Raw genomic sequence first — 12,239 nt, 5'->3', positions numbered from 1 at the left:
GTTTTGTTTTGATTTTGAGAGAGGGCCTCATGTAAGTAGGCTGTCTTCAAACTGCTTGTGTAGCTAAGGATGAGCTTGCACCTCAGGGCTGAGTGCTGGGATTACAGGCATGTACCACGCAGTGCTAGAAATTGACCTCAGAGCTACCTTTGTCCGACAGGCACTTGCCCAACTGAACTTGCATCCTCATCCTCAGAAATGGCTTTCTTGAGAGCCTGATTGAAACCTATTCCTGAAAGGTATCCCTCCATTCTGCTCCTGCACTTCCACCCTCATTGCCTTGGGCTGCCACTCCAGTTTCTTAAGAGGCTGTGTCTCCATCAGACAGAGATCTGCTTGTGCCTTCTAGGTCAGTGACCACACAAATACCACTTTCATTCCTTCTCTGTGTTCCCCATGAACTCGCCTGGCTGAGGAAAGCATTGGAAGTTAGGAAGTGTTAGCAAGTCCATTGCTAGACAGCAAATCCTAGACACATTGGAGAAATATAGGCCTCCTATAAAGGGAAAGGGACTTACATTTTCTCTTTGTCCCAGGAAAACTACTCTTGGGGAAAAGAACTATTATAGCTATTTATTTTTAGTTCTCTTACCCCAGGAGTACAGAGGCATAATTTATATTTTTTCTTGACTATTTTCATTTGGGGAACTTACAGTGACTTAAACTTTGTAGCCCAGGCCCACAAAGTGGCTCACATTTTTTTTTTTTAAAGATTCATTTATTATGTATATATGTAGAACATTTATTATGTTCTACCAGCATGCCAGAAGAGGGCACCAGATCAAATTATTGGTGGCTGTGAACCACCATGTGGTTGCTGGGAATTGAACTCAGGACCTCTGGAAGAGCAGCCAGTGCTCTTAACCTCTGAGCCACTCTCCAGCCCCAGTGGCTTACATTTGCAATCCCATCTGTGGTGATATTATGTTCCCAATATATTGTGCACCATAAAATAAACTTATCTGGGGTCAGAGACAGAACAGCCACTAGATACAAAGGCCAGAAAATGGTGGAACACACACCTTTAATCCTAACATTCCAGAGGCAGAGATCCATTTGGATCTCTGAGTTCAAAGCCACACTGGGAACAGCCAGGCATGGTGACACACGCCTTCAATCCCAGGAAGTGATGGCAGTAAGCAGAAAGGTATATAAGGCGTAAGGAACAGGAACTAGAGACTATTAAGCTTTTAGGCTTTTAGCAGCAGTTCAGCTGAGACCATTTGGATGAGGACTCAGAAGGTTCTAGTCTGAGGAAACAGGATCAGTTGAGGAATTTGGCAAGGTGAGGTGGCTGTGGCTTGTTCTGTTTCTCTGATCTTTCAGTGTTCACCCCAATACCTGGCTTTGGGTTTGTTTTATTAATAAGACCATCTAAGATTCGTGCTACACCCATCTTTCAGGAGACTTTACCAGGAAGATTGCCATAATTTATAGAGGCCAGCCTGGGACAGATAGTTGTAGGTCAGCTCAACCTTAGCTATAGGATAGAGACCCTGCTTTTAAAAACAAACCCAGAACATGTACTCCTTCTGTTAACTTTGTTTATATTACTGTGGTGACATTGAATTGTGGAAACTTTGTTTAAAAGGTCTTTCTGCCCCAGTAGACTGGGTTTTCTTAAGAACTCTCTGTCTAGCTGGGTGTGGAAGCACACTCCTTTAAGCTCAGAGCTCAGGAGGCAGAGGCAGGCAGATTTCTGTGAGTTCAGGAGCCAGCCAGGGCTACACAGTAAGACCCTGTCTGTATTTCTGTCTTAAGCCCAAACACAGTGCCTGCTTTATAACAGATAACAATATCAAAGGAAAAAAACCAACTTTTTGAGATGTCTGTAAGGAATACCAAAGAGGAAGAGAATGATTCTGTTTGGGGTGTCTAAGGAAGGCTTTGTAAGTGTTGACACAAGCTATATCTCAAAGGAAGATAATATATATAATATATAAGATATATCTCAAAGGAAGAGTGTAAGTTCCTAGACAAGGCTGGAAAGCAGCATTCCAGACATTTCATGGGACTGAATGAGAGGAATCCTGGTGAAGGGAGTAAATAGAGGACTGGGGAGCTGAGGATCGAACCCAGGGATTTGCACTTGCTAGGCAGGCGCTCTACCACTGAGCTAAATCCCCAACCCCAGGAGCTGAGTTGTAAAGGACTTCAAGACAATAAGGAGACAATGAGAATGGTGAACAAAGAAATAATTGTGTATTTCAGGAAGACCATTTTGGCTAAAGTACAGTAGAATAGAAGACTTTTACTTTTTTCAAACTTTAAAATATAGAATACGGCCGGGCGTTGATGGCACACGCCTTTAATCCCAGCACTTGGGAGGCAGAGCCAGGCGGATCTCTGTGAGTTCAAGGCCAGCTTGGGCTACCAAGTGAGCTCCAGGAAAGGCGCAAAGCTACACAGAGAAACCCTGTCTCGGAAAATATATATATAATACTTCATGAATTTGTATGTTGCTCTTGCATAGAATTTTTGTATTGTTCCAATTTTAGCATATGTGTTGCAAAGTGAGCCCCAAAACTTTTTTTTTTTTTTTTTTTGGTTTTTCGAGACAGGGTTTCTCTGTGTAGCTTTGCGCCTTTCCTGGAACTCACTTGGTAGTCCAGGCTGGCCTCGAACTCACAGAGATCGCCTGGCTCTGCCTCCCAAGTGCTGGGATTAAAGGCGTGCGCCACCAATGCCCAGCAAAACTTTTTTTTACTAAGGAAAATAAAAGTTCACTTTAACTGATTTAAGTGAACAGTTCGGCAGCTTTTGCTGCAGTCTAAAAGTTCAATGCCTCAGTGGGTAAAGAAGTTTCTTGCAGCCAAGCCAGACTCTCTTGAGTTCAATCTCAGGAACCCATGTGGTGGAAAGCGAGTATGAAGAAGCCCTACAAGTTGTCCTCTGAACTCCACATGTGCACCCCACCACATGTGCCCCAACACAAAAGAAATGTAATGAACATTTTTAAGAATTTTAGGAGCATTTTCCACTGCACCCAGCATGGCTTGGTCCTGAAAACCTGACTGGGGCAATGAGAGAATGAAGACAGGACAGACACACAGACATGCTCTGGGGCACCAAATACCCCTTTATTATTATTTATAGCTGGTGAAAGCGGGGAAAGCCAGTCTCTGTGGGAGGTCTCTGTAGGGGCACAGTCTCAGGCTGTAAACAAGCTACAGTCATGCTTTTTGTACACTGTGTCAACATTCGCACATAGACGGGAGGAAGGCTTTGCCAGTTCCCATGGGTCTGAGGCACTGGTCTTTGTTCAGTAATATGCATTCACTCAGGGCATCCTCGGCTCCCAACAGTTTTTATCACACCGAAAAGTAGAGAGCAAAGAAGTAGTCATTATTTAGAAGGTATGGAAGGGAGGCTTCAAAATTGAAAAAAGACATGTCTGAGGTAGACTCTCAGAACTAGAATAAGATCCTAAGACACAGTGGGAAAGCATTCTCAGAATGTTGACACAGCATTTGCCAGCTTAGTAGGTATTTCCCTTACTTATATTTAATATGCTGTGATAGCTTTATTGTATCTCTATTTTTGAAATGCTTTCATTCAAAATCTGGACCCTGTGAAAACGTTAAAAACTCAGGCCTCCACTAGTTCCACAGCGTTCACCCACTGTGATCCTCACCTGGGACGTGAGGATCACATGCACATGGATGCTCTGCTGAAGTCATCAGCAGCTTCATAGTGATGCATTCTGAATGCTGAAGTAGTCTTCAGTTACAAAATCTGAGGGAAGCTCTGGGGCGGCACTTGGCGGTTTGTCCTGTGAGCCTGACTTGTTGCCCCCGCCCCCACTGTACAGTGTGCTCGGTTTTTTTCCTTGGGCTTTTTCTCAGGCACTTGGGCAGCAGCTGGCCTTCCACATCCTGGCACAAGTAGAGCTAAGAGTGCTTGATGGCTAAATTGGTGCCAGTCACGAGCCGTGTATCCTGACTAGAGCTCCCCTTTCCTGTCTGGTTGGATTTCTTATTCTAGTACCAGACTGAGCTTCTGCCCAACCCAGCTCACAATAGTTGCTATGAGACCAGCAGACATAGGGGACTGAAGGTTTAAGACAGGGTTCTGAAGCCTTTTCCATCTTTCTTCATGTTGACAGAGCTTAAGTTTCTACATTTAGAGGTATCTGGGTCTGGAACCCTGAACAGACATTGGAAATACTTCCCGGTTGCTATACCTTCATTAGGTAAAGCTCCTTCATCTATCTTAACCCACTCCTTCCAAAATAACCTGTCACTCTTTGCTTCCCCCTTGACAATGTAGAAGCAGTTCCTGTTACATTTGTTACTCGTGCAGTTGATATTGCTAAGCTATATATTTACCAGATAGAACACTGTGGGTGGGAGAGGATGCACAGGGAGAAGATCCTCTTCGTCCCACAGTGGCCTGCAGACTGACAGATGATCTCTGCTAGTACTGTGTAACATAGCCTCAGCTGAATTGGTGGGGGAAGATCTGACCTAAGTGATTTCAGAGAACAAGTTTATCTAGAAACTGTATAGGTAAAGATAAAACTATAAAAAAGTGCTGTATTGTGCTCATAAACTTTTTTTTCTCAAGGAGAATGACAATTCTGAAGATAATTTATGGGACTGGAGAGATGGCTCAGTTGTCAATGCACTTGGCTTGCAAACATCAAGACCTGAGACCAGATCCCCAGAACCCACATAAAAGGCTGGGCACGGTAGCACACACTTGTAATCTCAGTGATGGTGTAATCAGAGGTAGATCCCTGGAGCTGGTAGCCAGCCTAAAACACAAAGTTCCATGTCAGTGAAAGGCCCTGTCTCAAAGAAAAAAGGTATAGCTGGGTGTGGTGGCACCTTTAATCCCAGCACTCCAGAGGCAGAGCCAGGTGGATCTCTGAATTCTAGGCCAGCCTGGTCTACAGAGTGAGATCCAGGACAGGCACCAAAACAGTATGGAGAAACCCTGTCTACAAACAAACAAACAAACAAAAACCTGGGTCCTCTAGAAGAGCAGCCAGTGCTCTTAACCAATGAACCATCTCTCCAGCCCAAGATTTCAATATGCTTTTATGTTTAGTTTGAAATATATAGATATAGAAATAGTGATAGATGTTTGCCTAACATTAATGGCTATACATATAGGTATGTAGGCCTATTTCTCAGGTCTTTCAACTGAGTCTAGAAGTAGCGTCATTCTAATAGCACATCCACACCCAGATCATGGTATCTACCTATCTATTTATTTGAGATAGGGTTTCACTATGTAGCTCTGACCATCCTGGAGCTTCCTGTGTAGACCAGGCTAGCCTCAAACAGAGAAAAATCTTAATGGGTGTTGGGTATAGTGGTTTAAATTTAAATCCCAGCACTAGGGAAGCAGAGGCAGGCAGATCTCTGTGTGTTCGAGGCAAGCCTGGTCTACAAAATGAGTTCCAGGACAGCCAAAGCTACACAGAAGAACCCTGGTAGTGGGAGTGGGGGAAGAATTCAGTGGTGGTCAGCAAGATGGCTCAACAGGTTAAGGTACTTGCCAAGCCCACAGACCTGAATTCCATCCCCAGAAAACCCACACAGTAGAAGGAGAGAACTGTCTCCCAAGGTTATCCTCTGACCTCCGCTTGCATGCTACGATACAAGTACACCTGTACACATGCACACATACACAAATAAGGAGAAATCCCAGTGACCAAAGATGGAGCAACAGGAGCAATAAAATAGACTTGCTTATTGGATATTACTAAATTGAATATATTTATTGTAGCGTAACTCATGGTATAAAAATATATACTGGTCACTATTGATCCAGTAATAACCAGATTCTCTTTCTAGAAGAAGTTAAAATAATTTAGGTAGCTATCATGCCTCTAGAAGGTAGAACTTAATCTCCCTCTCCCTGAACAGAACTGAACATGTCTCTCCTTTTAAGGACAGAGAACCTGAAAGGGAAAAGTAGTCCAGCATAGTGCAGAGACTTCTGGATCCACCTGGTCCAAGTGACTGACGTTAAGTGGCTCCAGGGAGAATGTGAGAGGCCCTGTGGGGTAATTTGTATCCCTGATAGAGTATGAGGACAGGAGTACTTATCTTTGATATTCTTCTGGAAAACTAGTAGCCGCAGTCTAAACGTGAGGGCATCAAACTCAAATTGAAGGACGTTCTGTCAAGTAACTCATGTATTGAGGTTGCGAAAAGCAAGGAAAATTGAGAAACTTACAGCGGAGACTGGGGGTTCTTGACCCTAATTATAAAGTGGTATATTTCATTGGCTCTTGTAACAGAACCATGGCGTTAGTGGGGAGACTGGGGAGACCTGTAATGTCTAGAACTTAGGTAGCAGGTGCCAGTGTTGCCCTCTTAGTTTTAACACATGTAAGTATTTTGATAAATGTACTGTGTAAGGTGATAAAGTTGGGAAAACTGGGTGAAACTGTGTTGTCTTTGCAGTTTTCTATTAATCTAAAATTATCCCAAAAACCTCAGAAAAACAAAACAAAATTAACCCAAAGCCAGGTGTGGTGGTACATGCCTTTAATCCTAGCGCTCAGGAAGCAGAGGCAAGTGAATCTTTGTGAAAGCCACCAGCCTGGGCTACATAGTAAAACTTTTGTCCTCAAATAATAATGATAATAGTAATATAATAGTAAGTTTAAAACGTGTTCTGTGCCCATACTATAAACATGGATTGTATAACACTGGTCTGTGTTGAGATTTTGTCTCATGTGCGCATAGCTGCTCCAGTCTTGTTCTCACATTGGGACTGTTACGAGTAAGCTACAGGAGCATGGCTTTTCAGATACTAATTCATTTCCTTCAGTATAAAGCCAGGAGTGTTGTAGCTGGGTTGTAGGATATTCTTTGTTGTTGTTGCTGGGGTTTTTCTTTTTGGTTTCTATTGTTGTTGTTTTATACTTCATGAGGAACCTCCATACTGTTTTCCATAGCAACTGTACCAGTTTACAGTCTCACCAAGGATGTTTGTATTGAGATTCACTCTTCTCTCTTTCCTTACTGGCCCTTGTCACTTGTCTGTTTTGTAGGTGCCGTCCTGATAGTTAGGAGGCCCGAGCCCCAGGGGCTTTGAAGGTTCTATGAGTCAGATCTTTTAAATGTACAGTTTTGCTAAATTTGTAGCTAGGTATTTTCTCTCTTGCTCTTTCTGATCTTCTTTCCTCTACACCCCATGTGGATGTGCTACCCCCTAGTTTATTCAGTGTTAGGGATTGAGCTCAGGGCTCAGTGCATGCTGGGCCATCACTATCAACTGAGCTACACCTTCAGTCCTGGGTTGTTTTTTTGGGGGGTGGGGGTTTTGTTTTCTTGCCTTTATGCCATTTGTCCCCATTCATCCTTTATGCTGTTTTATAGGCTATGCTGTATGTATACATGAAGGTCTTTTTATTTGATAATACTAATTTGTACATAGCCATCTTGTTTTTTAATTTCTCTTGGATTTTCTACATGTACAGACATTTCAGTTACAGAAGATAATGCTTATTTTTCATTGTTTAAATACTTGACACTGGCCAGGCGGTGGTGACGCACACCTTTAATCCCAGCACTCAGGGAGGCAGAGGCAGGCGGATCTTTGTGAGTTGGAGGCCAGCCTGGTCTACGGAGCGAGATCCAGGAAAGGCGCAAAGCTACACAGAGAAACCCTGTCTCGAAAACCAAGAAAAAAGAAAAAAAATATTCAACACTGCATATCTGAAATGTGGCAGTTTTTTTTCTTATCTAGGGTGGTATCATGTCAAGCAGTGTATGGTCTCCTAGTACAGAGCCTGGTGTAAACAGGAAATACTCAACCTTTGAGTCCTGTTTTAATTTTTTTCATTTTCTTTTGTTTCTTCTAGATGTGAAATCCGGTGGCTATACAGTGTTACAAGTGGTAGAAGCCCTTGGGTAAGAACTTCTATTCTACAATATTTCTCCAGTCTTGCCTGGTCCCTGGAACCTGATTTCCCCCTGTAGTTAAAAGCTCCCTGTCCACATCAGCACCTCAGTATAAGCTGGTCTTGGAATTGTTTTCCCTAAAAAGGGTACAGCCTGTAAGCCACATCAGGTTCTGACTCAGCCTGCAGGTTTGGGTGAAGTGGGTGGCTAAGGCCTTCCACTGTTGTCTAATTGGAATTAGAATTTCTCTTGTGTTTCCGTAGATCCAGCTAATCCCCTTAGGAGCCTGGTTGCCCCAGATGGCTCAGACATATTGTAGGCCCTGTCTCCTTGTCTGGAGAGTGCTCAGGACATAGACTGTGCCATATCCCCACTAGTGAAAGAGGCTTGGAAACAGCTAAAAGAGCAGTGTTATGGGGGCTGGAGAGATGGCTCAGTGGTTAAGAGTATAGTGGCTGCTCTTCAGAGGACCTGGGTTCAAATCCCAGCACCTACATGGCAGCTCATAACTGTCTCTAACTCCAGTTCCAGGAGAACCAACACCCATGGCAAAACACCAATGCACATAAAATAAAAGAATTTAAAAAAAAAAAAAAGCAGTGTTAAAACCTAGGGTTCTAAGAATCAGATAAAGTACATGCCTGTAGTGTAGGGCTTGCTTTCTCCAAATCTCATACATGGCGGACCACCTAAGGTGACAAGTGTCATTAATAAGTTATTGTCATAGTCAGCCTTGTCTCGGAAAATTTTAAAACTGGCTTGTCTAACACAACAGATCATTTGGCCTTTCTGTTTACCTTCTTGTGGCCTTAGTTTTTTGTTTTTATTTTTCTTGGTTTCTCTGTGTAGCCCTGACTGTCCTGGAGCTCACTCTCTGGACAAGACTGGCCAGCCTCAAACTCAGAGATCTGACCGCCTCTGCCTCTGGAGTGTTGGGATTAAAGGCGTGCACCACCACCTGACAGTGGTTGTGTTGTTGTTGTTGCTTGTTGTTCATTTTGTTTTTGTTTGTTGTTCTTCATATTAGTTTTATTGGAAACATAACTGACACAGGGCAGGAGAGATGGCGCAGTGGTTAAAAGCACTGTGTCTGCTCTTCCAGAGGACCAGGGTTCCATTCCCAGTACTTATATGGCTGCTGACAACTGTCTGTAACTCAAGTCTCAGAGGCTCTGTCACCCTCTTCTGGCCTCCATGGGAACCAAGCATGCACATGGTACATAGACATACATGCAGGCAAAACATCCATACACATAAAAATAAATAAATCTCCAAGTGTGTGTAAGGGACATACCACAAAGTTCACCCTGGTTTCTCCATGTAACCCTGGCTGTCTTGGAACTTGCTCTGTAGACCATGCTGGCCTTGAGCTCATATAGATCCACCTGCCTCTGCCTCCCGAGTGCTGGGGTTAAAGGTGTGTGTCCCCACTACCCAGCAAAGTTCACCATTTTAAAGTGTGTAATTCTGTGTCTTTTAGTACATTCATGGATCTGTGCATTCTTCCCCAATCACCATTTGAACATCTTTATTACCCCGAAATGAAACTCCTGCTCCTCAGCACCCGTCTGCCTTCCTCCCAACCCCCGACAGTCTGTGCATTTACCTGTTGTGGAAATTTCAGATAAATTTTGGATACAGGCTGTATGACCTTTGTGTCTGGTTTCTCTCACTGAGCATGTGTTTTGCTTTCCTATTGCTGTGATAAAATACTCTGACGAGCAATGTAAGGGAGAAGGAACTAGTTTTGGCTCACAGTGCAAGGGTAAAACATATTGTATCAGAGAAGTCCCGCTGCGGGAATTTGAGGCATAAATAAGGTCACACATTGTGTCCAAAGTCAGGAAGTAGAGGTCTCTCCATTCATATAGTCCAAGATCCTACCCCAGAGAATGTTGTTTCCCACATTTAGGGTTAGTCTTCACATCTCAGTTTCATCCAGAAAATCCTTCATAGAAATATTTACTATAGGTAATCCCTCACAAGTATGCCTAGGGGCTTGTCTTCCTGGGTGAGGCTAGATCATGGCAAGATAGCAACCAGTGTTAACACTGCAGCATGTTTACAAAGTTTTTTTATGTCGTAGTATGTCAGGTCTTAATTTTTTGCTCAATAAACAACATTCTATTGTGCCAATGACTAGCATTTTATCTAACTATTCATGAGTTATGATGGATATTTGGGGTGTTTCCACTTTTGTGCTTCTATGAAAAATGCTGTTAAAATGCTGCAAATGAACAGTAACCTACCTGCTAAGCAGAAACATTCCTATGAGTTCCTTGGAATACAGTCAGTAGTAGTTTTATTTCTGTAGCAATATACGTTCCTTTATCTTTGAGGTTTAAAACTCAAGATCAGCTTCTAGAAATCCACTTCCGGCTCAGGTTATATTTAAGTGTAATCTCGGGAGAGCTGTTTGAATGTAAGTCATCTTGTTGCTTCAGTTCCACTGTCCCCATATCAGTCGTCCTTCCTAGTCAGAACTGCTGCAGTTAGAGGTGAAGCTCAGTGGGTAGAAGCCTACCTGGTCAAGCCTGCACAGAGCCCTGCGTTCAGTTCCCAGAACAGCATAAAATCAGGCATAGAGGCGGTATACATCTGTAATCCCAACACTCAGGATGTGAAGGCTGAAGACTAAATTCAAGGCTATTATAGTCTCTGTTATGGAGACTTTGAAGCCAACCTGGGGTGTATGAAACTCTGTCTCCAAAAAAGAAAAAACCCTTTTATTCTGTTCATCTTTGTAACCTTCCATTTATTAAAGGGTGTAGGTATGTGCAAGCATACCACTTAAGATCTTGGTTGCTCAGCATTGTTTTCTCCTTAGCAAGATCTTAACAAATAGCCCAGTGTAATGGCTCACACCTGTAATCCCAGCACTTTGGGAGTCCAAGGCAAGAGGGTAGCAACAAGTTGAGTGCAGCCTGGACTAAGAATGAAATCTTGTTTCCAAAAAGCAAAACAAAAAAGGGAGCTGGGAAGGTGCCTTAATTGGTCAAGTGAGTTCTATCCCAGCACCCATGTAGAAAGCAGATCTAGCAGCCAGCCTAATCAGACAGTTCTGGGCCAACCAATGAGAAACCCTATCCAATAAACATATGGTGGACAACTCTTAAGGAATGACACCTAACGTTGACTTCTGGCCTCCATGTACATACACACATGTGCACCTGTGTACACATACATGTGTATCTGCACACACAAAAATCTTTATTTTAGTTTGCGAAAATCTGCTGCCTGCCTTCAGTAGAAACTGCAGCTGCCAGACATCTCTGAAGCCCTGTGGATACTGTTTATACCTCTGGGAAGAGAGAGTAAGCCTGATGCCCATTGAGTGCTGAGTAAGGGATGCCAAGACAGAGACTTCTTTTGAGCTGCCAGATTAATCTGAGGATAGGTTTGGGGGTTCATTTTTTTTTTCCTTTGGGACAGGGTCTCACTATGTAACTGACTGTCCTAGAACTCACTCTGTAGACCAGGCTAGCCACTAGCTCAGAGATCTGCCTGACTCCCAAGTGCTGGGGTTAAAGGCGTGTGCCACCATCCAGCTGGAGCTTCAGTGTTTACTGGACACTAATGTTACTAGCTCAGGAACACCTTCCAAGGACTGTTTTTTAAACACTTTTAGGAGAGTGTGACTCTTTATTGCCAAGGGAGTAAGTGTGGCTAACTTCAGATAGTTTCCTTTATAATTTGAACTGGTTAGTCACAGATGCTTCCTGTCTTGCTATCTCCCAGGTCATCTCTGGAGAATCCAGAACCCCGAACTCGGGCACGAGGAATCCAGCTTTTGTCACAGGTGCTACTCCAGTGTCACTCCCTGCTCCTGGAGAAGGAAGGTACTTTCATCGCTAGTAGGAATGTCTCCCAAATCACTAAGCTGTGGCTTATATGATATGCACAAGTTAAGGGGGTGTAATGTATCTATGAACAACTAATTCAATGTCTTACTTATTGGTATATACGGCAGAGGTGATTACAATTAAATTATAAGACACATGGGTTTCAAATACAGTCTTTGATGATTTGTTCAGTGTATCTCAGTGTCTACATCCTGTAATCATAGAATACCTAATGTCTGGCCCTTTAAGGAAGGTTTGTAAAGGAAAGGTTTGCAGGCCTTGTATTAAACTCCCAGCACTTAAAAGAACAGAGGGCGGAGGGCTTTGTGATGGCTCATTGGGTAAAGGTACTTGCAGTGCAAGCCTGACAACCAGAGTTTGATCCCTGTAACTCACAGTAGAAGTAGAGAACAAATTCCTGAAAGTTGTACTTAGAACCTCTCAAAAAAAAAAAAAAAAAAAACAATCACAAAAAGAAAACTTAGTAGTGGTGTAGCTCATGAAACTGTTTTCAGTCCCGAGCACCAAAGAA

The 12,239-nt window shown here is 43.2% G+C and overlaps 1 protein-coding gene across 2 annotated transcripts in view; it reads left to right on the top strand.

Moving 5' to 3' along the window:
* Positions 1–12,239, top strand: part of Mms19 (MMS19 cytosolic iron-sulfur assembly component) — a 39,797-nt gene that overhangs the window by 3,596 nt on the left and 23,962 nt on the right. For both annotated transcript variants that reach the window (XM_016008755.3, XM_006990463.4), the window contains exons 2-3: positions 7,826–7,874; positions 11,604–11,704. In XM_016008755.3, the coding sequence (XP_015864241.1) occupies positions 7,826–7,874; positions 11,604–11,704 (150 nt within the window). The remainder of the gene's footprint in view (positions 1–7,825; positions 7,875–11,603; positions 11,705–12,239) is intronic.

The sequence above is a fragment of the Peromyscus maniculatus genome, chromosome 1 (genome assembly GCF_049852395.1).
Source record: "Peromyscus maniculatus bairdii isolate BWxNUB_F1_BW_parent chromosome 1, HU_Pman_BW_mat_3.1, whole genome shotgun sequence".
Lineage (NCBI taxonomy): Eukaryota > Metazoa > Chordata > Mammalia > Rodentia > Cricetidae > Peromyscus > Peromyscus maniculatus.
The sequence above is the reverse complement of the archived record's forward strand: the minus strand, read 5'-3'. Positions and strand labels throughout refer to the sequence as shown.